Consider the following 27,390-nt stretch of genomic DNA (forward strand, 5'->3'; position numbering starts at 1 on the left):
TGTTTATTTCATTACAAAATTAAATCATCCACAGAAGGACGAGATTAATGACATTGTTAGAAATAGATTTCATGGTCAATACTTTTCCCCTCTGACAAAACATGGGTAATGAATGTGTATAATTTATCGTTTTGCTGTTTTCAAAGTCTTCATTTCTTCTTCCAACATTCCTTCACATGAATCAGGGAGAGACAAATAACACTGTTGATTCAAGATGGCACTGAATCATTCACTGCCGCTTGGCCAAATATGGTGTTTCCCAAGGAAAAGAGGAGAGTGATGAGTAGTTAGCTCTGTAATGATCCTCTGAAAATGTCCTCTTTTAATGTTTCATGTTCAGGGTTAGTCCATTTACAGAATATGAGAAAAGCAAACATCTGCATTGACAGCACACATGGATGTGGATAGAGACACCAATACAGGGGACACCTTGGATAAGTCAAAGCATTTCCATGAAAGTGGTCTTGGATGGACAGACTGGAACGTCCTTGGTAACTAAAAGGCTGCCTCTGCCCACTACTGAGATGATAATAGAAAGACACTGCACACAATGCGCACACAATGCACACACACACACACACACACACACACACACACACACACCATCTGCAGCCAACACAGATCTGAACAGAAGAAATACAGTACTATAATCAGCGCCATTCAGATTTAAGCAGACAGCAGTCACGAGAGAGTTGCTTATAAAGATGGAACAACGCAGAGGAAACACAGCAACAGATCAAGACGAACATGGAGACCTCCCGTGTCTCCTCTGTAGCCCCCCCATGACAGGCTGAGAGAGAGTCGGGGGGGGCACAAAGACAAAGAGCATGGTCAATTATTCACCACGTCTTGCTGCAATCCATTACACTGCATTTATTATACATCATATGGCCAGCGACATGCCATGCAAGCCTGAGCAGCTCCTCTCCCCTGCTGGAGTCAGAGAGGCTTCCTGCAATACATCACATAAAACTAACGCATTGGCACTGACATGAGCAAGGCAGCGGACGTGCGCACAGGCGAAACCACACACCCACAAAGGCACACACACACACTCACGCACAAACACACAGAGGCTCTAACAGATACAGACATGATGTATGGCTGCTGCCTTTTCCATCACAGTGGTCACTCAGGTAAAAACACTATACCATGGACAAGGCACTGTCAACCCTCATCACTACAGACAAGGACCCTGCTGCACGCTCACTGAAGTCCACAGACACCGGATTACTGTCTGGGCTTTTTTTTTAACTATGCAATGATGAGAACAATCCTTGTGTGACGTTTTTAGCCATGCTAGCGTTGTGGCTTTGTGAATAGCATTGTTAGTCTGTCAGTCAATCCACCTCTTTTATCCAGGCTGAAATATCTTCCATATCAACTACTGAATGGTTTGACATGAAATTTTGTGTGGGCACTCATGAACCCCAGAAGATAAAGTGATCCCCTGACGTTTCCTCAAGATGCTGACATATTTGTTTGCTTTTTTTAAGTGAAATGTCTCAACAAATATTTGATAATTGCAATGAAATTTGGTACAGATATTCAAGGATATTCCAATTTCCAGTAATATAACTCAACATCTACCTAGCACTTTGTTGGCACAAAACTTTGTACGAGCAGTGTGGTTTCCAGATGATGAATCCTAATGACTTTGGTGATCCCTGTACTTTTCCTCTTGTGACACGGTTCAGACATTCATATTCCCCTCAGGATGAATTGTAGTGACTTAAAGGAGCAATATTAAGCAATTTCGCATGTGAAAAAATGAGTACAGCAGTCCAAATAGTGACTTGGAGCTATAGATGGTATATTAAAAGGGTTGAAATCCTATTTAATATACAGTCTATGATTAAAGCGAGTTATTTCCTCCCACACCCTCCTCTCTAGCTCAGGTAGGCTGCAGGAACACTGCGGGAAAAAATAACCTGACAATAACAAACAAGAATGAGTCTATCACTTTAAGTTGATCAGCTCTTTATAACTGTCAGTTGTCTGTCAATGTAAAGCTAAGCCTGAAAACAAAGGCCCACTGTTCTGAAAATACATACTGTGGATTTCTCACAACTCATAAACTCAATCAGCTAACGTTTAGAACTCTAATCAACATGAAACAGACAAACAAAAACAGTTATTCCTGCCCAGAATAGAAATTTGAAAGGAGAGCATGCTGACATGCTAGCTTTGTTGTCCAAGAAGTGAATATTTCAATTTAGGATATTTCCTTAATCTCCGCTGATACATCCTGGTCATTTTAGGATTTATTCTAGTAAATATATTACAGATTTCTCCTATAAGTGATTGCTTAACTTTTCATCTAACATTGCCATAAAGTCAATAATGACATTACCATCAGACTAAACTGCATTTGGTATTTAGTGCTCAATAGCAAATGCTAGCATGCTAATGTGCTAAACTGAGCTGGTTTTCATAGAAATTAGCATTTAGCTCAAAGCTCTACCCAAAGTACAGCCCAACCCCTAGAAAGAGCATCATGCTTTAAGGCAATTTGACATCATGGTCAAACCAATGTAGTGACACAGTGGCCAAAAAGACTTTTCCCATTGGCTTACATTGTGAAAGAAGCAGCTGTAAAATGGGGGATACGTGAAATGGCTCGTTTCCATATTAATGTGTTCCAATTTGAAAAATCTAGAAGATGTTTAATTAATTTTATTCCTACTGAACTTAGCAGGGGGCTGAACCAGAAGTTAGCCACTGGGCAAGCAGGAAGTGTGCTTGCTCTGTGGGCCACACAATGTCAACGCATGCCAGCACGGAAAACGGCTTCATGCGCCAGTTAGCTGCTTTCAAATGACCGGAGGCCCACATCCAACGCTGTATCAAGTTCTTCTTAAAGGTCCACTGTGTAAGATTTAGGAGGATTTGCCAGGGATGGAATATAATATTCAAACAGCCACTGTAGTTGCTTCTTCGTGCTTGGTGGGGGAGGGTGAGGCAAGTGGTATTCAGTTGGTTGCAGTCTAAAACTTCACCACTAGATTCCACTAAATCAAACACACTGGTCCTTTAAAGCATCCGCTGCCTGGCTGTAGACCAGAGGGTTCCACAGATATTATGTTTCACACACTGCAGCAGAGCGAACGGACAGCTTTACTCTTTCAGTTTTGGTCAATTAGCTGATGCTCTCAACCAGAAAGCCTTACAGTGAGGTCAAAGACACTCTGATAAGGAACATGGTTGTGAGAGGAAATGGTGAACAACACTAATGTTCGACAGGAAGAGCTCTTATCAAATGTCTCTTTCAGGTCTTTACTCACATATGTCACACAGTTTTGTTGCAATTTTGTTTTTTTGCTTGATGCACCTATGTTTTGATCACAGTGTCTTATTTTTGAGGAAATAATGAACAGACTGAAGGGTGTATGGCTGAACAAACAATTGAATGTAACAATGAAAAGGGTTTACTTCATTTACAGCACACCAGAATGACAACCCAGACAAGTGAAGTGAAATGAGAGCATTTTCTGTCATTGCTGGTTATGATAAAGACAAGCACATTGTAGAGCAGACTCACTTCCATACTGGTGAGATTACAGCGGTGAGTCCCAGCAAACCAGCCACTGGTGGAGCACTGGTCAATGTCCACGTCCTGCAGGTTCACATCCACACGGACGACACCCCTGCCAGGGAGAAAGATGTCATATAATCAGGAGTTATCTCAGGGCATTTTTCACATAGATCAGGTCTACATCATACTTTTTATAATATTATTTACAGAGACCCAACAGCTTCCACCATGAGCGAGCACTAAGGCAACAGTGGCGAGGAAAAACTTCCTTTTAACAGGCAGGAACCTTGGCAAGAACCAGACTCTATGGTGGGAAACCATCTGCCACAACCAGTTTGAAGAGGAAAGATGAAGGGAATGAAGAGAAGGAGAAGAAAGATGAGGAGGAAGGAGGATAGTGACAGAATAATGAGTAGAGTTAGAGGAAGTAGTGACATGGAAATTGTAAGAGAAGATCGTGCAGTGATGAGGAAGGGATAAAAGAATAGAAACAATAAGGAGGCAAAGTGTAATGAGAGAGGGGTACAGCAAAGAAAGTAAAAATGAAAGCTGCAGAATTAGTAGATTAGGATGAATAATAAAGAGGAGAAGAATAAAAGAAATACATCTCATTGGAATATTAGAAAAGCAAAATAGAAAGGAAAAGAAGGTGAGAGAAAGTGAGACAAAGGAGAGAGGGAAAAGAGAAGGGAAAAGGTGATGAAATTGTATGAGGTTAAGCAAATCAGTGTGAGGGAGAGGATGGGGGTGGGAGAAGCAGAGGCGGAGGTGAAGTCCAGAATGAAAGAGACGAAAATTAAAAAGAACAGGAAGAGCGATGCTCAGGGGAAGTAAGGTCAGGGGTGGAAAAAGCAGGGAATGAGGGGTGGTAATAGAGAGGAATGAATGAAATAGATTGAAAATTGGAAAGAAATTAAGAGCGATGGAAGTGAAAAACGAAGAGAGGGACGGAGATAAAGGTAAAGAAAAAAGGAACAGAAGCAAGGTTGAACTTTCAATAAATACTTGCATAACAAGGTTGTGCTATTTCTTGCCAGACATGCACTTAGAGATGCATTCCATATAAATGTTATATTGTTTTGGTCAGAAAAGGACAGACAATATCAAGCTGTCTGGAGCTTTCTCCTTACTTCTTTAATAAAACAAAAGTTTCCTCTTAAAAAAGTTTTTACACTTTATCCTTATTCTGTTCAGTCTTAAACTTTTATGATTTAAATGTCACAGTAGATAAAATTCAACTTGGTTGCTAAAAGTTGCATGTTGAGCAATTTGCGTAACTAGTGTAATTAGCTCATTATCAAATAAATACACAAGAACATAAAAATATCATCACAGACTTCCCAGGGTAAGTTTATTTTAATGATAATGAACTGCTTAGTTTTTGTATGCAACAAAATTAAATTTCATGAAAATTGGTTCAGAATTAAGTGAGTCGATTTTGTAATGACATCTGGATCTCAGTCTTTTACAAGAGAACCCCATGAGGTGCTCTCAAAATTGCGTGGATTTATTCATCCCGTATTATGCCTAACTTTAGTGGACCATAAAATATCAGGTATAGAACTAAATGAAAATGTTCCAGTTTAAAATGAGTCAAAACTATTCTATTAAGGTCTATTTCTGAGCCACGACAGAGGCAAGAATGTGATCGCAGCCGGGGTTTAGTGGTACTTTTAAGGTATCCCCAGAATTATGTTGTACCAATTAGCAGTTCCTGTTAAATTCATTAGTGCCAAATTTCAATTTGTCGGAGCACATCTGGGTGAGAAAGTAGTAGAAAGTAGAAAGGAAAAAATCATATTTATAACTAAATTAAACTTAATTAAATTAAATTACATTTAAACTATAAAAATTAAGAGACAACACTGCTGAGCCATACATGGTTTCCAGTAGACTACCTGTTTTGTCCTCCTCTCACACATAATTCTGAAGTGCTTTTGGTGCTAATTTAATTAAAGAGCATTTATCAAGTCCTAACCAGACAATATTTGGGTGTTGTTAATGGTGTTAGATTTTGTAAATGCGTCACGACCGTGGCCCATTAAGGAGCTGTCCCAGGTGTTTTTCAAATATTTGCTCCAGCTGGCTGAAATCTCTTTGGCAAGGCCATGCTGTTTTCAGTGAAAAGGCTCTGAAAACCCACTGTTCTGTTGAGCAAAGTGGAACATTTAGCACCTAACTAGTCAGATATTTTACTCAGGAGTTTCTGGAGGCTAAAAGACAAAAAGCTAAATTCACCGGGTACCAAGAAGCATTACTCCAAGTGAACGCCAATGTTGATTTCTGCTGGATGTGCTGGACTGTAGTGCATTATAATGAGTGTTTCTGTTTTTCAGCCAAATCACATAAATGGGTTTGACAAAAAGATTGAAACATGTGTCATATAACACAATACAGCTCAACAGCACCACAACATACATCCTCCAGAGTTATCAATAAGTTACTGATGATCACTGCCAGGCAATAGATAGTGAAGCACCTACTGCAATGTCACCACAACTGCCAGATGCAACCAGCTGAGATTTACAAAGTCAAATGGAGTTTTCTGTATACTAAAGTCTCAGTTTTCTTTAGGATGTATAGAACAGTGTAATGGTATTTTAACCAAGCATCGTGGGTTCACTTAACTGCATAACTTAACTTAATAACAAAACAATAAATGTCAGAAAATTGTGAAAAAGTTGATCACTGATTCCAGGCCATTTCCTAAAATGTCTTGTTTTGTCCACAACCCAAAGATATTCAGTTTAGTGACAAACAGGAGTGTAAATATTCAAATTTAAGAAGCTGAAAATCAGAGAAGTTGGACTTTTTTTCTTAAATAATGACTCAAAACAGTTAATCAATTATCAAAAGAGTTGGCAATTAATTTAATTGTTGACAACTAATTTATTGATTGACTAACTGTTGCAGCTCTATGTCAAAGTTTTTCTGAAAACTGAATTACAATAACCACAAGAGATCCTTGAGCATACAGTCATAAAAGTGTATGAAAAATATTAGGCTGATAGTATGAGTAGTACGCAAGATTAGCAGCGGACAAACTACAGCCCCCTCACACACACACAACCCATTACATGGTCTCCTCCAGAATTCATTGCAGGGCTGTTGTAAATGACTGTATTATTTTTAGCTAGTAAACCGGCAGTTGAGTGTAATTTCCCAAAACAGCAGGGCACTGCCCTTTTCAGAAAGCAGAAAGTAAACAGTGCATTTATTGGAGACTATTTTCAGCTAAGATTTCAGCTAATCCACATTTGATGAGGTTCTAGTGAGTATACAAGGTATTTAGTACTGACTCAAAATAAACTCCAGTGCCCGTGTAATGACAACATTTCACCCAGTGCAACAGTGTGGCTTTTCATAGTTTTTGAGCAAAAATAGAGCTCAGACACACAGAGGCAAAATAAATATCAGGCTTTGGCTACACAAACAATACTTGTTAGTAAGATAAGTGTTTTTGCTTGTGTGTTTTCATGGGATTTGTTGAGGGAAATATATAAAATATGGCTATATCCTCAAGACATTGATTTAGCTACTTAGTCTCTTACAGTAATACCTGTGGTCACTGCAGATAGTTCTGGTAGTACCTGCCCAGTACCTTTTTATTTTGTTCAATAGGTAAGTTTCAAAACAGTAATTACACATGCAGCATGTCCAACAACATTACAGCCGTGGTGTTTTCCCACCAACGGTGTGAAAAATTCTCATGTTTTCTCTCTGCTTGCAGACCCCAACATCTCTGCAGGTCGTTGGTGCAGTTTTGAGTTCAGTACATGGAGACTGCTGGTCTGTGCAGCGGCGAGCCATCACAGATCCACAACTGTGAAGTAAATATGGTGAAATACTGTTCAGGGATGTGACTGCAATACAGCATTAGAGGGGAAAAACTGCCTGAGAGTTAAAGCAGTGGAGCCAAGTTCACTCCAGCTATAGTTATATGCAGAAGCCTATTGTGTAAAGCCAAGTCCAGCTCATCTTTCTCTAAAGAAGCACGTAAAGCAAGCTTCAGTCTTCTTTGATTTACCCTCTTCTGCTGATTTCCTCCTCCATCGTACAAGCCGAACATTCACATGCATTCTCCCTCTGTCATCTCTCTTTTCTGTCTCTCCTCTGTGGTTCGGTGGATGAGCCTGACACCCGTTACCTCCATCTGCCTGCTGGGAAGTGGAACAAACAGCCATGGAGAGAGGCTTTGGACACCAGCTCTCCTCCAGTACACAACCAGGCAGAAAGAGAGGGAGGCAAACGTGTTGATACCTTTGAGTGACAGAATGTGTGTTTATGTGTGTGTGTGTGTGTGTGTGTGTGTGTGTGTGTGTGTGTGTGTGTGTGTGTGTGTGTGTGTGTGTGTCTGCTCTAGTTTGTGTTTACAGGTCAAGGCTTGGTACAGACTAAAAGCAGTAGAAATAGCAGAAAGATGTGTTAGACAGTGGATCTGAGAACAAAGTGTGGATGCTTGCATGGGAGGACAAGGCACAAATTTTATCACACACCAAAACTACAGCAAGGATAAGCACTCAGTGGTGTTGATAATCTGTATGGTCTTTTTGAAATGGATCAGTATTTATCATAAAATGTCAAGTATTACAAAAAAGTAATTGATTTCTTTCTTCTTGCTTTAAAGTCTGTATGGTGCCGTATTTAAACTCGTTGCCAGAACAACTAATTCCAAGGATCTTTGCTAACAAATGACAACAATAGTGGAGACAAATGCAAGCCTCAGATCAATAGTAATGAAAGCTTTTTTTTAAACTCAAGCTAGTTCTTCTTAAATTCAAGACTTATTTATCATAAGAGCTCCTTTGCTCCTTAGCATGTGGATGTTCTGATTTATCTTTCTCCTCTTTCCAGCAGCTATGCACGTCAATTTACACCAAAAGAAGAAAAACAACACCAAAAGTCTACAGCAATACTAGCTAGCAATTCTGTGAGGCTCTACACAGTGTAGTGCAGTGTAGTGCTTTGAGCTAAATGCTACTATCAGCATGCCAACACGCTCAGAATAACGTGACATGTGGAGTGGAGGCTACGTACTGATGTTTAGCAGATAAAGTTGCAGTAGCAGTGTCATGGCCAAGCCACACAAAGGGACAGTCAAAGGGTAAAACTGTGCACACACTCACCTCACTTCTTTGTTCAGCACACAGGTTCATTTAATTTGCAGTCAACCACACCCCAAACAATTCAGGTCCGCACTACAATTTATTTGATCTAAAATTTTCTTAGTATCCTTAAGCTTTACACTGTTTAAATGGAGTGCACACATTTTCACACTGTAAGGTTAAATTAGTAATGTTCTGCTATATCAATTATTTTTCTTTGTCTTCTTTTGAGTTACCATGCTGGTGGGGCGGTATCATCCTGGAGAGGCAAAAGGTGTGGTCAAGGGGTGGAACCTGTTAAATCCTGTGGCCAGCTCATCAGGCCGTACCATCTCCAGCCATGTCAGAGGGGGATTTGGGGTTTAGTTAGTTTTTCCTTTGCATTAGTTTTAGTAGATATCCATTTTGTTTCCCCCTTTTGTGCTAGCTGGTTTGGCCAAGCCAGTATATATGTTTCATTTTGTTAGGTCAGTTTGTTCAGTTAACATCCTGTTTTGTTGCTGTTATTTTGAGTATAGTTTTATTTTGTTGACCTCTTTTATAGGCCTAGATATTAAGTTCTTGATTTATATTGTTTTGCATTTTTTGGGTAAATAAAAACCCTATCTTTTTCAACAAACTCCTGTTCTCCTCATTGCCTCACTGCTTGGTCCCTGACAAGCAGATAAAGTCATCATCTTGGTAGTTGTTAGCATGCTAATATTAAGAGAGCATGGAAATTTCACTAGTTTTACAGGTATCTGGTCAACATATTGGACAAATAAGTTTTAAGTGGTTTACAATGCAGCCAATCAACACTGCCATTTTTTGAGCCACGGTACTAGCATGGCCAGAAATATGGAAATTGTCATGGTAAGTTTTACAAGTTAAGTTAATTCACTTATTTTAGTAATTTGCCAAAAATATACATTTACAATGTTTGTACAGTTAACTATTTACACATTTGTGTGTATTTATAGTACACCGTTATCATAGCCTGTTTATTTACATTTACATGTTAAAATATTCACAGCAGAATTGTTAAAAACAATTAAAACCATTTGTAATTCTCACACACATTTATATCAGTCTAAGTCCTTCTAGCTTCTCATTGGTTAGTTAAGACACATATGACCCATAATGAGGAAGTGTAACCAGGAAGTGTTGTTGCTGTTAAGCTGCTGAAGTGTGGAGAACAAAGTCTCCATCCCGCTGTTTATTCTTAACAAGAGTGATCCAGCCACCAGACATCGAACCCTCACGTTACACTAAGTTAAAATTATACTCAACAAAAATATAAATGTAACACTTGTTTTTTCTCTCATTTTTCATGAGTTGACGTAAAGGATCCAAGACTTTCTGTGTGCACACAAAAGGTTTATTTTTCTCATAACTGTGTTCACAAAAAGGACATTTATTAAGAACTAAACTATCGCTATTTCACATACAGCTACAGATTCCAGTTTTACCAATTGTTTCCCAGGAGGGCAAAGTCATGACCACCCTACGCTGCCTGTGATTGGCTTACCCTAATCCTAACCCATCACTCTTCATTCGCAAACCTAACCAACCCAACCAACGAAGGATCGAATACTAACCAATCAGAGTCAGAGTAGGGCAGGTCTTGACTTTGCCCTCCTGAGGAAAAAAAGGGTATCTTTATCCCTTAACAAATTTTTGAACACAATTTGAGAGAAACAAACCTTTTCTGTGCTTATAAATGAGAGCAATAACAAAAGTTTTGCATTATATTTTTGCTGAGTGAATCAATATTAGTGTCTTGTGATTTCAATCATTCTTATGTTTGTTATGCGTAACTTTTCATTTCTTACTTTTCTGGAAAGAAGTGAAGTTCTTATTTATTGTGTTGTGTTACAGTGTTAGGAGCAGTGGGCAGCCACTGTACAGTGCCAGGGGACCCACTCCATTTCTAAGCCAGCGCCATGTAGTACATACATGTTTTTGATGGCAGAGGAAGCCAGAGTCTTCAGAGTGATGGCATCATTTATTACTTGTATCTGTTGTGTTGTTTCAACATCCTTGTGGCTCTAATTTACATATGTCAAATGGTACCTGTCGCACCTTTAAAACCGTGTGAGAACCCACTGTAGCCTCAAATAATCACATCACCTTTACCAGTCCTACTGAATGATAACAATGCAGCGTCCGGCTGTGCCTCGAGGCAGTCTGTCTCTCCCTACCTCATGAGTCTACTTCAAATCTGCAACTATCATTTACACTTTTAGCTAGTGGCATCTCTTCATGTAGAGTTTTACATTTGGTCTGGAAGCACAGTGAGACAGGAAAAAAGAGATGAGAAACAGTTTGCTTTGAGGCAGAAAGAAGAAGACGTTGTGGAACTGACGGCATCATCTGCACTAGCTTATGCTTTTCTGTCCAGAGCCAACCGACTTTCTATTTAGAGAAATGTCACCACAGGACTGAGATGAGTGGAAGAAAACCACAAGTCACATTACAGGAAGAAGAGTGAGGAGGAGAACAGCATGCATCTGGCTCAGTAGCTACAGCCAAGCGATGTACTGAATTAGAGACTATATCTTTTCTACATGACACACTCTGGTCTTGAACAACCACTTCATTATGTTCCCTGCTAAGTTGGCTCCCTCTGCTGACATCATAACTGTTGCTGACAAGTGCCAAATTACTTAAAGTCTGCACATTAGCAAGTCAGTGCTTAGGCTTGAAATAGTAGTTTGATAAAATATTCCAACGTACTACATTTTTTCTGGAGCTTTCAACTATAGGATATGGGCTTCATCAGCAGGTGAAATTTTCTCAGCGTTAAGATTTAACCCACAGCCTTTTTAGGACTTTTGTCTTGTGTTAACTTAAAGCTGGGATAGGCAGTTTATTTTAGGCCTCACTGAGTAAAAGTTTCACAATAACCTTTAAGTATAATGTAATTCAAGCAGTCTGAGAGAAAACCAGAAACTATACAAATATTTATTTTTTCTAGATACAGGTATAAAAAGAATCAAATGCACATATCATTTGACTGGAGAAGTTTTGATACTACTTGGTGCTGGGTTATTTCGTTCAATACCTATTTAAGTATTTAGTACAAATACCTAGTCCTAATGACAATGTCTGTAGTGAAACATGCCAATGGACGATGATATCATTGGTGGATGTATCAGGAGTGCTGTTCAATAGCAGAAAAAGCAACTCACCACTGAGCTAAGAAAGAAACAGTCCAAACAGTCTCAGAATCGTCTTGGGATCGCCTAACTTGGATGGTTTAATAAGAAAATAAACAGGACATGGTGACATAGTGCAATGAAAAGCAGCAGCAACTTATTTTTTTTCCCTCTCCCACATGTCAAAAACTGAACTTTGCCAACAACTTACTGCCTTACGGCAACTCAGAGGGGACACACTCAAATAAAGAAGGCTTTTAAATCACAATCTTACGATGGTAGAGAGCACAGTGGTCAATGACTGTCAGCCAGTGGCAATGGACGACCCAACCTTACTGACCCAACCCTACTGACAACAGCTACTCTTAAAGCTGGCTGGCTCTTGCCAAACACAAAATACAGTAAATCTAAATATTACACCATTACCATAGGCCAAGAGCTAAATCCCCTACAGGAGCTGCAGCTAAAATTAGCACGCCTGCAGCTAGCATCTAAACAGTGTAACTTAACATGAACAACAAAACTTTAAGCGAGGCATAACTGGACTGCTTTTGCTGTCTTGGTTGGCTTACTAGTCAATACTCAGCCACTGACTGCGTCTGAAATTCCTTACTAACACATTTAGGACACTACACACAGTGTGTGGGATTTATTAGTATGTCCGAAACCTTAATATTAAACTGACATTCGTGAATTGGAGACTATCAATGGAAAATATTACAGTGTGCAAGCAACAGCATAAAATAATATTGTTCTATATTGCAAAAGCAGTGACCAGGACTTTCTTTTCTCTATCTGACTTCTTCTTCTTCTTCTTCTTCTTCTTCTTCTTCCTCTGTCACAAATCACAGTGATTTGTAAAATGTCAGTCTGTTTAACACTGACTCAAAGAGCCTTTGGCTGAGCTTGAATAGTCAATTGATTGATTATGAATGCATTCACTGAATGCATTCATTTAATTAAATGTAACATTTATAGACGCTTAAGGCAAGTGACACCAGCAGATCTCCCATTTCTCTCAGCTAGTTCAACATCCTCATCACTGCACGTTGATGATTTTAGACAGGCAATATCCCAGACAGGCAGTACGTCTTTTTTTTTTCCGGAGACAAACAGAGCATCAGAGCCAGAAATCTGTGAGCTGTTACAGAAAATTGAAACTGAACAGTAAATCTCTCTCTTACAGACCATGATGTTTCTGATCAAACTGATTCTGTGGTAACTCCGCAGTCCTCCCCGATGCTGTGCAGCGATAACAATGACCGCAGTACAACTCCCCAAAAAATATCCAGAGCAGCTCCTGGCCGCATCACAAGCTCCATAACACGAGAGCGACTGTCCCTGGAGCAGGTAGTGATGCAGCACTTTGCTCAGGGACACGTCAACAAGGTGGATGCGTGCCAACCTGAGGCCGAAATCACAAGCACGACACACTGCTGCCTACAAACCACTGAGCAAGATTTATGTGTCATCCAAACAAAATGTCACCCACATTCATTTTATCCTGTTTATTCACTAGTCTAAGGTGGATTTTTACAAAACATGTTGCTGGAGGTGTCAGTAGATGTGGGTGTGAGTTTGTGGTGGAATTTTGGCTCCAGAAATTGAGAAAGTATTTTGCACCAAGGACAAACCGTCTCTTGTTTCTTTACAGGTTTCACTGAGCTTGCACTTCCAGCTGGGTTGTGTGACGGTATTGAAGTGGACGTCTTGGTGTGACAGTGGCGGACTCAGGCTGTTTGAGTCTCAGGGCCGAAAAAAGGGCACCAGCTGTATGCTATGTGGCACCATCACCACTGAAAGCACTTTATCACCTTTTGCCCACTGTAAGGGCAGCCTAGAGGGCGCTTTGTCTTGTTACTCCACTGGAAGAGCGGGCACTTTATCATGTTTTTTCCATTAGAAGACCACTCTACAGGGCGCTTAATCACATTTTGTCCAGTGAAAAGACACTCTAGAGGGCACTTAATGACATTTTCTCCACTGCAGGGACACTCTTGAGGGCATTTTAATATGTTTTCTTCACTGGAAGAGCACTCTATATGGCATTAAGTGTACTCTAGAAGGCAACTTATCATGTTTTCTCCACTGGAGGTACACTGTAGAAGCACTTCATCACAATGTTGTGGACATTGGGCCACTGAGCAGGGCATTTATCATATTTTATCTACAACGAGGGAATCCAATTATCGAATCCATTATTTTGAAAATGGAGTCTGTCAGTGGTGCATGATACACCTCTATTCAGACAGATGAAAAGGTTTAGTGCACCTGCAATTCAGAGTGGCTTCATATTGCAGTTTGTGATCTTTCATTGTTTATTCATGATTTAATTGATCTTTTTGAGACACTCCTGGACTGCAGCCTTGAAACAGGATATCCTAGGGTGATTTTATGCACCTAACTGCTGTTCGCACACACACACACACACACACACACACACACACACACACTCACAAAAAAAAAACAACCAGTTTGTATAGATCCCTTCAGCAACAAAGATACAGTGTAAAAGCTGCAGTGTTCATTAGATGGCGGGATGCAGCAGCAGAGATGCACAGCTGTGCTTTGACAGGCGAGCATATTAAATGAGAAAGGTCTACCTGTGTCTGTGAAGCCTTTTTTACACCATCTGTTTCTCACATCAAGGCTGCAGTTGATCAGGTTCCATATTTACATGAAGTTGCACAGTGAATTACTGTCAATCAAATATAAGCCTTTTAGTTCTGGTTGGCTGTTGTGAACTGATTTTAATAGCTGGAGTCCATTGTTTAATAGTCTTTCCAGTGTTCAAGTATAGTGTGTGTTTGTAGGCTAAAAAGTAGGGAATGCCTTAATACGCTCAGCAAAAATAAAAACACAGCACTTTCGTTTTTCTTCCATTTTTCATGAGTTGAAGTAAAACCTCTAAGACCTCTTCTGTGCACTCGAGTGGTTTATTCCTTTCAAATGTTGTTCAAAAAATCTGTTAAAAATTAGATACTGAGCACTTCTCCTTTGCCAAGATAACCCATCCACCTGACAGATGTGGCTTATATAGATGCTGATTAAACAGCTGGATTATTGCACATTGCACAGGTGTGTCTGGGACTGGTCACAATAAAAGGCCACTATAAAATGTGCAGTTTGATCTTAAAGAAAAAAAAAAAACATTCAGTGGAATAGCATTTTTTTCCCAAGGGGGCAAAGTCATGACTCTTTCTCTGGTAGGTTAGGACTCGTTGTCTTCATTGGTTGGGTCGGTTAGGTTTAGGCATGAGTAGGGTTAGACATTTAATGATTTTAACAATTCTAAATTCAGATTCTTTGAGCTTCCTCCTGCCTTTTTCTCAGCAGAGTTGTGTGAAATGCTAATTACTACAGATAAACGCTGAACTAAGCTAACATGAGCTAGATAACATAGCAACAGTGGTTTCTTCTCTGGTTTATTGAAGATTTTGGGGTTCGTTGAGGCTATTTTCCTGTTGAGGTGATTGATTGAAGACTCACACAATTTGTGCTATTCACCCACTTGTCAAGCAACTTAGCAACAGCTGGTTGCTAAGTCTGGTTGTGAACTGAAAATAATGGAACTACTAGCATGAGGATCGGGAAGACATGGATACATTCAACTTGCATGTTTATGGACACACACTGACAGGTTGACATACAGTAGGTGTTTGCAGTACATGGTCTAATTTGAAACTAGCACAAGAGAAATTTGTGTCAACAAGCAGAATTTAAAGTTGAATTTCTTAATGATCCCGTTGGAATTGTATTTTGGAATTGATTCTCATCTGGAATTGATTCTTGATGCCCAACCCGAGGCACGAGGAGTGATTGGTTAGGGTTAGGATAAGAATATCAGGTTAAGCCAATCAGAGGCAGAGTAAGATGGTTCATCACTTTGCCCTCCTGAGGATAAAAATGGTATATGCGAATGTGAAATAGCCATAGTTTAGTGCACAATAAATGTCTTTTAAATAAAACTTTAACATTTAAAGGTAGCCTTTCATTGTGACCAGTCCAAAGCACACTTGTGAAATCATCAAAATTTAAACACACAATATAAATTCTGCTGCGAGGTCTCTCTCTCTCTTTCTCCCTCTCTCTCTCTCTAATCAAAACAATAACAAAAGATGTAGTTTGATGACATAGTAGCAAGGGGTCATGGGAGTTGTGTTTTAATTTTTAAACAACACCCATAACTGATGAAAGTCTATATGACAGGACTCAGAAATCCATTTTTAGCCCACTGCTGTGGTTTAACAGCAAAATAGTGTTGCAGAATCTCCCAACGCAATTGAAGTTAAGGGTGAACAGTTTTCAAACCTATAAAAACAACTGGAAAAAAAACAAAGACTGCTTGTCTTCTGTAATCCCAGTCCTCATCACACCACACACACACAGTTCAGACTGTGTGCACACATACATTAACAGGGATCTACAGTGAAGATTTAGGCTAAGAACATGGTGTAAATGATGTCTTTCAAGTCAGTCAGTCAGTCAAGGCTTTAGGAGAACTGAATTACAACAGATGAGAAATATAGAGGTAATTTAAATTTTTTATTAGGTTATTTTCTTACATTTGAAAACTGATCACCCTTTACCCTCATTGTTTGGGAGATTCTACAGTGCTGATTTCCTTTGAAACTCCAACAAACCTTACCTTCAATCAACATGAGGCTGAGTAGATAATGACTGAATTTTCATTTTTGGATCAACTATCCCTTTAATCTGCATTTCTATGCCAGACCTGTTTATGGATGGATTATTTTGGCAAAAGATAAGTGTTCTCTAGCACGGAATTTGATTAATCTATGAAGTATAATTTGAGATAAATAACCCTATTTTTTTATTTCAACTCATGAAAAGTTGGAGCAAAAACAAAAGTGTTGCGTTTATATTTTGTTCAGCATAAAAGGGAAAAATTGCTGTCACAAAACGTATCCAATAGAAACTGCTTGTTTTGCCCTCTCTCTGTCTCTTTGACACTCTTCCTCTCACCTGAACTCCGGTGCAGAGTTGCTCTTCAGTCCATAGAAGCCGGCAGACAGGGTGAGCAGCCAGTGAGGCACAAACGCCCCGTGTTCACACTCTAGATAAGGAGCCGACCACTTGATCTGGTTCTTGTCCAGGAGGTAACTCCCACCTGCCTCCTGGACTCTCCTGTGCGTGTGTGCGTGTCTCCTGCCGTCCCTGAACTCAGTAAACCAGTCGGACTCCGGGCTCCTGCTCTTCAGGTGCCGGTGCGCGGAGCTGGACAGGTCCTGCAGCACCACCTCCTTCTCGGTCCTGGTCGCCTGGAGGAAAACATGGGGCCCCGGCGTCGGCTCCTCGGCGTGGAAGGTCACCACCGCCCGGTGGATTTTGGGGTCCCCCTCGAGAATGCTTTGGACCAGAGCGTGGTACCAGTGGATGTCCCTGCGCACGGTGTGCTCCCTGGACCTGTTGGCCTGCAGGATCATGTTCAGGAAGTTTGTGGCGTGCGCTACGGTGTCCAGGATGCTGTGCAGGGAGTAATGAGAGGCGACGTGCAGGCCGCCTCGCAGGCTGCTGAGCTCGTACCTCCGGGAGCAGTTGACCTGCCTCAGCGCCGAGGAGTCCCCGGTGTGCAGGAAGGCGGTCACCACCCGCGGCAGGTCCTCCTCGATTTTGTGCGCCACCACGGCGCGCTCCGTGGCAGGTACCGAGGAGTAGGTCGGGTGGTGGGGCGGCTCCCTGTTGATGTTTTGGGTGCTGAACACCGGTGGGTGCTTGTCATCTCTGTCGTTATCCGACCACTCCACATAACCGTAGTTCGACCCCAAAACAAGCCCTGTCTGCAGGAGCAGCGGGACGACCAGGAGAGCCATGTCGTTCCTTTTCACAGGCGCAGACAAGAAACCGTGGACACTTGGCAAAGTGCGGCGAGCATAACCAAAGCCTCTGTCTTTCTTCTGGAATGGAGACACTTTAAGACGCGCACACACCAGACAATGTCCTCAATTTCAGCGATGAAGGCTCCCCACTTCTCATCCTTTGCATCTTTTGTCCGCGCCACAGAAAACGCAGACTTTCCCTCTCTTCTTCCTCTTCTTCTTCTCTTCCGTTTTACAGTATCTGATCCAAACAGCTGCACACAACAGACGCTCTCCAGCCTCCTAACTCATAAAAAAACAACACTGACTCCTCACCGGCCCGCGATCCATTCATCCACATGAAGCGACGTTATGGACCGAGCGCTCACGGTGTCTTTCTACTCCCTCTCGGAGAGATCCATGTGAGAGGAGTAGGATGACGGGTAACGGAGCAAATTGTTCTTGAAGTTCCGTCCCTCCCAATAAAACCCTAATAGGCCACCTCAAGTGTCGCCCACCGGTGTGTGTGGTTGTTTCTCACTGCCAGTCTGCCGGAGGTGGGCGGAGCGTGGGAAAGACGGGAGCTGTCCGGTGCTGAAAGTAGCGCCCGTAGGAAGAAAAGCGAGGGTGGTGGTGGTGATGATGAGATAATGATGATGGTGATGATGAAGGGCTCTCAGTGATGAGGATGGAGGATCAGTCTGTCAATTAGACTGAGTCTAAAATTAGAATACAATAGAATAGAGTGAATAATGGAGAGACCTACAACATATATACATACATGTGTACTATTGAACTCTATTGAATACTCTACAGTATATGTACAGTGTATGTGGACACATAACCATTAAATATTTCATTACAAAACAATGGGCATTATCAGGCTTCCTAAAACTGTAGGGGAAACCAGGGGCAAGTGGAACATTAATAATATGTAGTGCACTTATGCACTAATTAGTAAAACAATTGATATATTTTCACCAATAAGGACAAGAAGAAGTCAGAGCAATGGTAACACTTCAAAAATAAATCTAATTAACCCACCTGAAATAAGAATAAATTAAATTAATAAAAGCATGCCTCAAAGTAATGACATTACTGCTGTAGTATCTAATAATATTAATGATTGTTTTTTGTACATGATTCATATTCTTGCAGTTGTCAGGTATTGTATGCATTGTATTCAGCAACAGCTGCTTTGCAAAATTGAGTTGAAAGTAATTTTACACTTAAGTTTAGTTGAATATGTTTATTTTCTAACAGAAAAGTATGTCAGCACAAAAACAGGGTGCTTACATTGTGGGCTGGGTCTCCCTAGCTAGCACCACATATATTAGCATAGTTTGTTCATGCTAATTTTTAAGCAGTAACCTCGAGATAAAACAGATACGTTTGTATCATCTTAACTTTAGACAGCAGAAGAAAAATACTGTGCATCCAAAAAGTGACATTCACACTTTGAACTGAGATCCTGCTCATTTTCCACAAAGAGAGAATCCTACTGAGCATTAATGTGTCATCACTCTAGCTTGTTTCTGATTGGAAGAATTAAGTGTTACACAATTTCCCCTGTTAGAATTGCCCCCAATCTCTCCTACACTCATCTAACTAAACCTCACCTTTTTCCTCAAAATGAGACACTGGTTTTGATACAGTATTTATAATTTTATCATCCTGAATGACCATGCTGTCACTTTATTATGTTGATCTATTCTGTCGCTCTTCCCAGAATTTGCTCCATTTTACTCTTCACTTAAAGGGTCTTGGGGAATATTTTCTCATCTGAATTGATGTTCTCAGATAGAGGGTGTTATATGCTGTGAAGAATAAAAATTGGGCTACTTAAATAAGATTGAGTTGACTTGACAGTAAACACACCTTCCAGAAAACTTTGGATACTTTTATCAAACTCAGACACAACTACATTATTCACACACACACTCAAGGGGCAATGACTTCAATTTTGTTGTGCAGCCCTGTGTTGCAGAATAACAAATAAATGAAACTTGGATTTGATAGGAATGGAAAATAGAAATGGAAGTAGAATACAGCGGAAGGGAGAAATTCTCTGCCACCCCTCATCTTTGTAGGTCTCTTACACCTCCACTAGATTGCATAATGAGCCTGTTGTTGTATCTGCTAATGAGAATATCATACCTGTCTGCAGAACCAATCAGCACTGCAGTGGATAAATTGTACTGACATCTTGTCTTACATCACTGGGGATCAGATGGAGAAGCTATAGAATAAATTCAGCAGTGGGTGATACTATAAATGCAATAAGGCTCAGGCAACCAGAAAACAAAGGCCCTGTTTACACCAGGCATTAACATGTGTCACAAGTGGACAGAAGGCTGTAGGAGACAGAATGAAGTTCTATAACGTTCAGGTCAACAGGCCACTACAAACCAACATTAATTGTCATATTTTTTTACTTCAAACCTCGCAAACTGCAAGAATCACAAGACCTGCTATGTTCAGACCATCTTTGGCTTGTCCCCATAGTAGAACCAACCTTTTATCAAGGTTCCACCTGAACCTCTGTCAGAGAACTCTTTGTAGAACACAACACAAAACTGGTGTAAGCATGACCTGGTTCATGATACACAACCAAGGTTCCAAGGATCTTGAACAGACCTGATTCAAGAACCAGAGCTTATCTGGTGGAAAAGGGGCTGCAGGGGTTCTAACAAGAACCCTTTTACATTCCAGGTGTTTCGTCTAAAACTCACCTGCAAGGTTCTTCTGAGCACCTTTTATATCCCAAGTTTAGTTTAGTTTACTATTTAGCGAGACGTTAATGTAGATACATCTACATTTTAAAATGCAGTTTGAGGTTTAGGATGAATTGAACACCCATGCTTTCAATAATCCTTTGAATAAAAAAGGGTTTTTAATGAAACTTTTAGTCTAATAAAGAACTCTTGATGGACCCTGTCTTCAAAAAGGGTTCTTCAGAACCAAATAGTTGTGAGAACCTCTGAAGACCTCAGCAGAACCTCAGATGTTCAGGAAGAACCCTTCTGTACCCTTTTCTAAGAGTGTGTTTTGGTTGTGTGCGAGTGTTTGTTTCCATGTGTCCACCTCACTCTTACTCTGACATTCTCCAGGGCTTATCAGGAGTCAGCCCCGGACTGTAAATGGGCGTTGCAGTGCACAGCTCGCCCGGGGTGACTTGCAGGCCGTTGCCATGGCAGTGGAAGGTGACGACCGCAGAGATCTCCCCGTGCTGCCCGCTCCTCGCTGCAGCCGGCGATGGGGAAGGTAGCCTGTCTGTCTGGCCTTTCAGCATCTACAACTACATTATACACCTCTCTCACACACACACTCACATACTCATCAATCTGTGCAAAATCGGTTGACATGTCATGCTGCAAATGATATGGACAAATATTCATAGATAGAACAGATGATACTGACAAGGAAAGTAGTTGTAAATCCCATAAATCACCATCAGCTCTCTCATTCATTTTGTGCATTGGCTTAAATGACTAAGCAGCCTCCAGGCCCCATCAAAAAAAGGTGTGTATGTGGTGGAGATGTGAGGCGGAGGAAAGGAGAAGTAGTGAGGCGGCATCAGAAGGAAAGAGACAGGAGACTGTACGAAGTGACTGCTCCTGCCCCCTCTGTTTCATCCTCTTTTACAAGCTGCACTGCCTCCCCTGGACTGATGAATATTTGATGGGCATTTGCTGCTTCATCTGCATGCTTTACAACTTGAGTCCGTACAACCGCAACAGCGGTATAGAGGCTGCTGTACCAGCCCTTCTTTCACCCACGCTCGCTGTTCTCCCAGAGGTTCCTTTAGATTTTCTCAGAAGACAGCAAGGGGAGGAAAAGGGGCTGATGAGCAAAAGGGTATTTCCACTCACGCTCTTTCTTTGCTTATTTATTTATTTTTTTGTACGTGCAGGAGTCTGCCTGACTACCGCAGCCATGCAGGGAGCTGTACGTGATCTAAAACTTGCTGTCAGTGGGAAGGTGGACTCAATAGAAAACTTTTAAGGGTGTGTTTCTAATGAAGATCTATAATCAAACACTAACCAGAAGCACTCTGGAGAAGACATCAATAGTACACAAGTGTGTGGATGTGTTTTATGAGTTATGGTGTTTATGTGCTCCTTTCAGAACAACAGCTTCAGTTTCAACCACAGCTCTCTTTCAGTGCTAATGTGGAAGCTGTCAACAACATCAAAGCTCTATAAGTTGAAAACGATTTTACAATTTGGACAGTACAGTAAGAATCTTGTAATCTATAGACTGGGGCTCACTGATAAAGATTAAATTAATCTAAGATTGGTTCTAGTCACAGCTTGGCAAAAAATGGTGTAAAATGAGCAAATCCAGTTTTAAAATTAAGCAGAGCTCTACAGAATTAAAAAACTAATCCCTACTTAGTAAATTAGTGAATTAAATTAGTTAATTTGTGTAAACTGAATAGAGGTTAGTCAGTATGAAGACGCTTGCTTACCCAAATTAAAATAAATAAAATGGAAAAATGTTGTTCTGTATTCCTTAAGCAGAAATCTGTAATATATTTACTGTAATAAATCATAAAATGTCCACAATATGTCATCAAGATTGAGTTGAAATGTTCACTTCTCTGACAATGTTAGAGGCCAGGCAAAAATGCAAAGAAAGAAAAGCAAAAATTCTTTTAATGAAGTCAAAATACGTTGATAACAGATAACAAATTACCTGGATCCTAAATGCAGCTTAACAAAAAGTAGTTATAAAAATTGGGGCTCAAACTGAAAGGGGGTCAATAAGGAGAATAAAGCTTCAACATAACTGAACAGAGAATGTTAACTAAAAATGTGTGCACCCAAAATGGAAAACAAACTGCCCTAAATTCATTGTGTGATATGAAAACAAAAGATTATTTGTAGTGTCATTTATTTAGAAAAAAAAGGATGAGTGTAGAATGTGATGAAAATAATTAACACTTGTGGGTGGCTGATGTGGCGCTCACAGAAAACAGCGCTACAGCTGTGGTGTCCCCCATTGTAATTTCTATTCCAGGTCAGAATAATTGTTTTCCTGCCTGAGCCTCCTCAAGTCTGAGAAGGAGGAGTCAGGGGAAAACAATTCACTTCAACCATAGATTGTATATTAAATAGGATTTCAACCATCATTGCACAACATAAGACTAATATATCCAGAGTTAAATATTACAGTTACACAGAAAATTAGTATTATATACAACATGTGGTGTTTGTTGCCAAAATTAAGAACCAATCAGAGCCTGTCACCTCATCAATCAGGCGACAGCCAGCGCTTGTAGTCAGTGGAGAGCAACTGCGGCGCCTGGTTCTACAAACTGCGGCTGCCTCGATCTCGTGAGCTTATCGTTGCCCACGTGTGCATGATGTCAAAGCAAGTCGGAATCAAGTTGGACACAAATCTAACCAGCATGCATTGTGCGGTGATCACTGATCGATCACTGATCAATTCTGAACAGGCCTGGCTCTGAACACTCCTACTGTTTGCTAGATAGTTAAGAAGTAAACAAAATGTTACAATGTTTGCTAGCTAGCTAAAAAGTTAATTAAACATATTGTTTGCTATCAAGCAAAAAAAGTTAACAAAACATTGTTTGCTAGCTGGCTAAAAAGTTCACAAAGTGTTACAACATTTTCTAGCTATCTAAAAAGTTAACCAAAACTTACAATGTTTGCTAGTTAGCCAAAGAAGTTTACAAAACATTACATTGTTTGCTAGGCAGTTAAAAAGTTCACCAAACATTATATTTTTTGCAAGCTAGCTAAAAAGTTTATAAAATGTGACATTTTTGCCACCTAAAAAGTTAGCCTAGTAAATCCACTCAGCAGAAAAGCTCTAATTCTTCCTGCTTTGAGACAAACTTGTTTGTTTGAATTAATGGAGCAAAAATAATAGAAGATCACCTGGGTCAGTAGGTGTTTTAAAAGGGGCTAAGTTATGCCAGGATCACCTCTTAACCCAGGGCTATACTAAACTTTTGCAGTGTAAAAAGCCCTAGTGAAACAGACCATGTTTAATGATTCTGTTAAATGCCAGTACTCTGATTGCCACATCAACTGTCACCTGATGAAGATGAAAAAGGCCGTTGAGAACTGTGACTGTTAATTTCCCATGGTACAGTCTGCCAAAGGACGGGGAGTTCATCAGCTGATGTTGGCGAAGAAAAATCAATTGCATCTGCACATGTCAGCACAATGTTCCAAATAAATGATGTGAGTGTGTAGTCTACCATTATCTTAGGAAATGTTGGCAAAAGATGCAGTTCTTTGTCTGGAGACAGGTGTTGCCCTTGTTAATGGTTGCAAAATGAGGAAACTGAAGCCTGTCCCAGCATACACTTGGCAGGGCGCTGGGTAGTTAGACAGTCTATCACAGGCCAAGCACAAATAGACAAGCGCATTCATGCTGAAATTCACTCCAATGGGCAACTTAGAGCATCTGTGTCACTAAACCTCAGGTTTAGGGAGATGGAGGAAAACTCAATCACAGAAAAGGCCCAACACTAGTTCTATTTACTGTGCAGCTACACAATCAGTTAGCAACTCTGCCACCTGCAGAGAGAAAACTTATCAGTCGTGACATCTGGGAACAGATAGGAGAAATACGGATTTGTGCTGTTGAATTTGGAGGCAGAAAAGACCTGCAGCCAGTTCTGCCTGCATAGTATGTCTCACTCTCACTGTTGGCCTGGGAAGAGGGAAGAACCGATGTGTCTCCTCCTACACATGTCCAGTGGTCCACGTTTTTTTAGGAATTATACTGAGAGGTTGCACATGATCGCTCTAAATTTGACGGTATGACAGTCCTGGGCTTTAATCTGCTGTCTGTCACTTCAACCATATACAGCAACACAGGCTACAGAACCAGCTAGAACCACACAGTCCTGACCAAGACTACATAAACATACATAAACCTACACAGGACTACATAAAGTGTACGTTTGCAGCCATTTAATTTTTTTTGGTAGGTTCCAGAGGGTTCCAGAGGGTTCCACGTGTCTAAGTCACACATTTGCCCCAAATGTGTGACCTCATGTGGCTGTAACAACTTTTTTGAAACATGTTGCAAATATAAACATAACAGCTGTAAATAAAAACATGACAACTGTAAATGTAGACATAACTGCTGTGAAATTAAACATAACTTCTATAAAATAAATTGCTGCTGTAGCTGCTGTAAATGTAAACATTACTAATGTAAAAGTAAATACAGCTGCTGTAAATGTAAGCATAACAGATGTAAAAGTAAATGTGGCTGCTCTAATGTAAACATTACTAATGTAAATGTAAACATAACTGCTGTGTAAGTAAATATAACTGCTGTTACTGTGGAGACAGGAAATGTAGACATTTCATGGGACATCACAGGTCTATCACATCTCAAACAGGCAGTAAGTCGCCCAAATCATTGCACTGATGCTTCAAAACCTAGTTATTCTGTGAATTAATTCACCAGTCCTGGTTCATTACTGTCACCTTGCAGGACTGTTGTCATTTTAGCACACAACACAGACATTTTGTCATAGACATTTATGAAATATACATGTATGATTTTGATAACTGAATGGATCATTTTGCATGTGATGGCTCAAATGATGAATGAATATTGAGAAGTTCTGAAGAGTTTGACAATTTCACTGAGGATCAACTCATCGGTTTTGATCAGCAGGCATGTAATTTGCTTTAATGAATGGGAAATTAAAATCTGTTGTGACCACCCAACTAATCATTCAGATATTTGAATTTGAGATTGATTGAAAAATTGAATTGAGCAGAAACAAATGAGAAAAACTCCAATAGAGCTGCCTTAAATAGACCTTTCTCACAGCAGCCACTTTGACACATTTTAAACGCCGGTGTTGCCATTGATACTGATTAAGATTCAGTTCCATTCAGGTCAAACAGATTCAGGATGCTGCTGTTGTGCATGTCGGCTCACTGGAAAAGCTCTGAAGCTAAATGCAATGGGATCTCAGCTAGTATCACTGGTAAAACACCTGTGTTCACCCCGCTGTTTCATATAAACATGTCTGCCGTGAAAAGGGTCTGTTGGTCTTCATCTAAGGTATCAACGAAAAATGTCCAGTGTTGCTATTGGTGATGGTGTCCCTTTTGCTGCCTGTGCGTCACATGGCGTCAGCAGCAGTCGACTGCCCACATTGGTTTATTTCAGTATTAGTTCAACACTGTTTCCAACAACTGTTACACTGGTAGCACCCATCTGTAAGTATTGTTCAAAGCAGTCCAGCCATCTATGTCTAATACAACAGCAGGTGTGACTTAATTAAATCATATAATTAATCCAATTACAGCCTTATTACACCATCTCTGCGTGACAAATAATACTGCACAGGTGGGTTATAATTAGAGACCAGATGTTTCCACAGACAGTCTGAATGTTTTTTTTTTTGAAGTGTCAGAAAGTATGTGCATTGTGAGGATGTCAATGAGGCCAACAGGCAGTGGGGTTACAGGACATGATATTTAATGTTCAAACTGATAAATTGTATTGTTTTCTGTAAATAGATACTCATTCTGAATTTGATGCCTTTATCTTGTTCCAAAAAAGTTGGAACAGGAGCATCTTTACCACTGAGATACATCGACTTTTATTTTAACAACACTTAGTAAGGGTTTGGGAACTGAGGGCACTAATTGTTGAAGTTCATTCATTTTCTGTAACCGCTTATTCAGTAAGGGTTGCGGGCTGCTGGAGCCTATCCCAGCTGACATTGGGCAAGAGGCGGGGTTCACCCTGGACAAGTCGCCAGTTCATCACAGGGCTGACACATAGACAGACAACCACTCATACTCACATTCACACCTACGGGCAATTTAGAGTCACCAATTAACCTAACATGCATGTCTTTGGACTGTGAGAGGAAGCCGGAGAACCCGGAGAGAACCCACGCAGACACGAGGAGACAGAAAGGCCCCACCCCAGCCGGGGAGCTGGGGGATCGAACTCAGGACCTTCTTGCTGTGAGGCGGCAGTGCTAACCACCATTGTTGAAGTTTTGAAAATGAAATTCTTTTGCATTCTTGCTTGATTTATGACTTCAGTTGTTCTTGATAATGCACCACACATTTTCAGTGAGAGACAGGTCTGAGCTGCAGGCAGGTCAGTCTAGTGCCTGAACTCTTTTACTATGAAGCCACGCTGTTGTAACACACGCAGAATGTGTCTTGGCATCATCTTACTCAAACAAACAGGGACGTCTCTGTAAAACACATTGTCTGGAGTGCAGCATATGTTGCTACCTGTATGTACCTTTCAGCATTAATGGAGCTTTCACAGATGTGACGGTTACCCATGATGCCATGGGCACTAACACAACCCCATACAATCACAGATGATGGCTTTGGAACTTTTGAACGGTAACAATCCGGATGGTCCTTTTTCTCCTTAGCCAAGGGGACAAAACGTCCATGATTTCTGAAAACAACCTTAAACGTGGGCCACAGCACACTTTTCCACTTTCCATCAGTTAATCTCTGACGAACCCAGAGGAGTCACGAGAGTTTCTGGAATATGTTGACTGGCTTTCACTTTGAAATGTAGAGTCTTAACCTGCATTTGTAGATGCCACAATGAACTGTGTTAACAGGCAGTGGTTTTTGTAAGTGTTCCTGGGCCCCTGTACAAATATCCGTTATACAGTCATGTCTATATTTAATACAGTGCTGGCTGAGTGGTCGAAGGCTGTGCGTGATTTCTCCGGATTTTTTTTTTTTGAATAGTTTAATGAAATTATGGTTTGTAGATGGTGAAATCTCTGACTTGCAATTGTG

The 27,390-nt window shown here is 40.5% G+C and overlaps 1 protein-coding gene across 1 annotated transcript in view; it reads right to left on the reverse strand.

The window, feature by feature from the left end:
* The window catches only part of gpr158b (G protein-coupled receptor 158b), an 85,783-nt gene extending 67,695 nt beyond the window's left edge, over positions 1–18,088 (reverse strand). Inside the window, exons 1-2 of the mRNA XM_084732502.1 lie at positions 16,764–18,088; positions 3,542–3,647 (exon numbers count right to left, since the gene is read on the reverse strand). Of these exons, the coding sequence (XP_084588628.1) occupies positions 3,542–3,647; positions 16,764–17,611 (954 nt within the window). The 5' untranslated portion in view covers positions 17,612–18,088. The remainder of the gene's footprint in view (positions 1–3,541; positions 3,648–16,763) is intronic.
* Positions 18,089–27,390: the final 9,302 nt, after the last annotated feature.

Source organism: Lutjanus erythropterus, chromosome 12, assembly GCF_056507025.1.
Source record: "Lutjanus erythropterus isolate fLutEry1 chromosome 12, fLutEry1.hap2, whole genome shotgun sequence".
In the NCBI taxonomy this organism is placed as follows: domain Eukaryota; kingdom Metazoa; phylum Chordata; class Actinopteri; order Lutjaniformes; family Lutjanidae; genus Lutjanus; species Lutjanus erythropterus.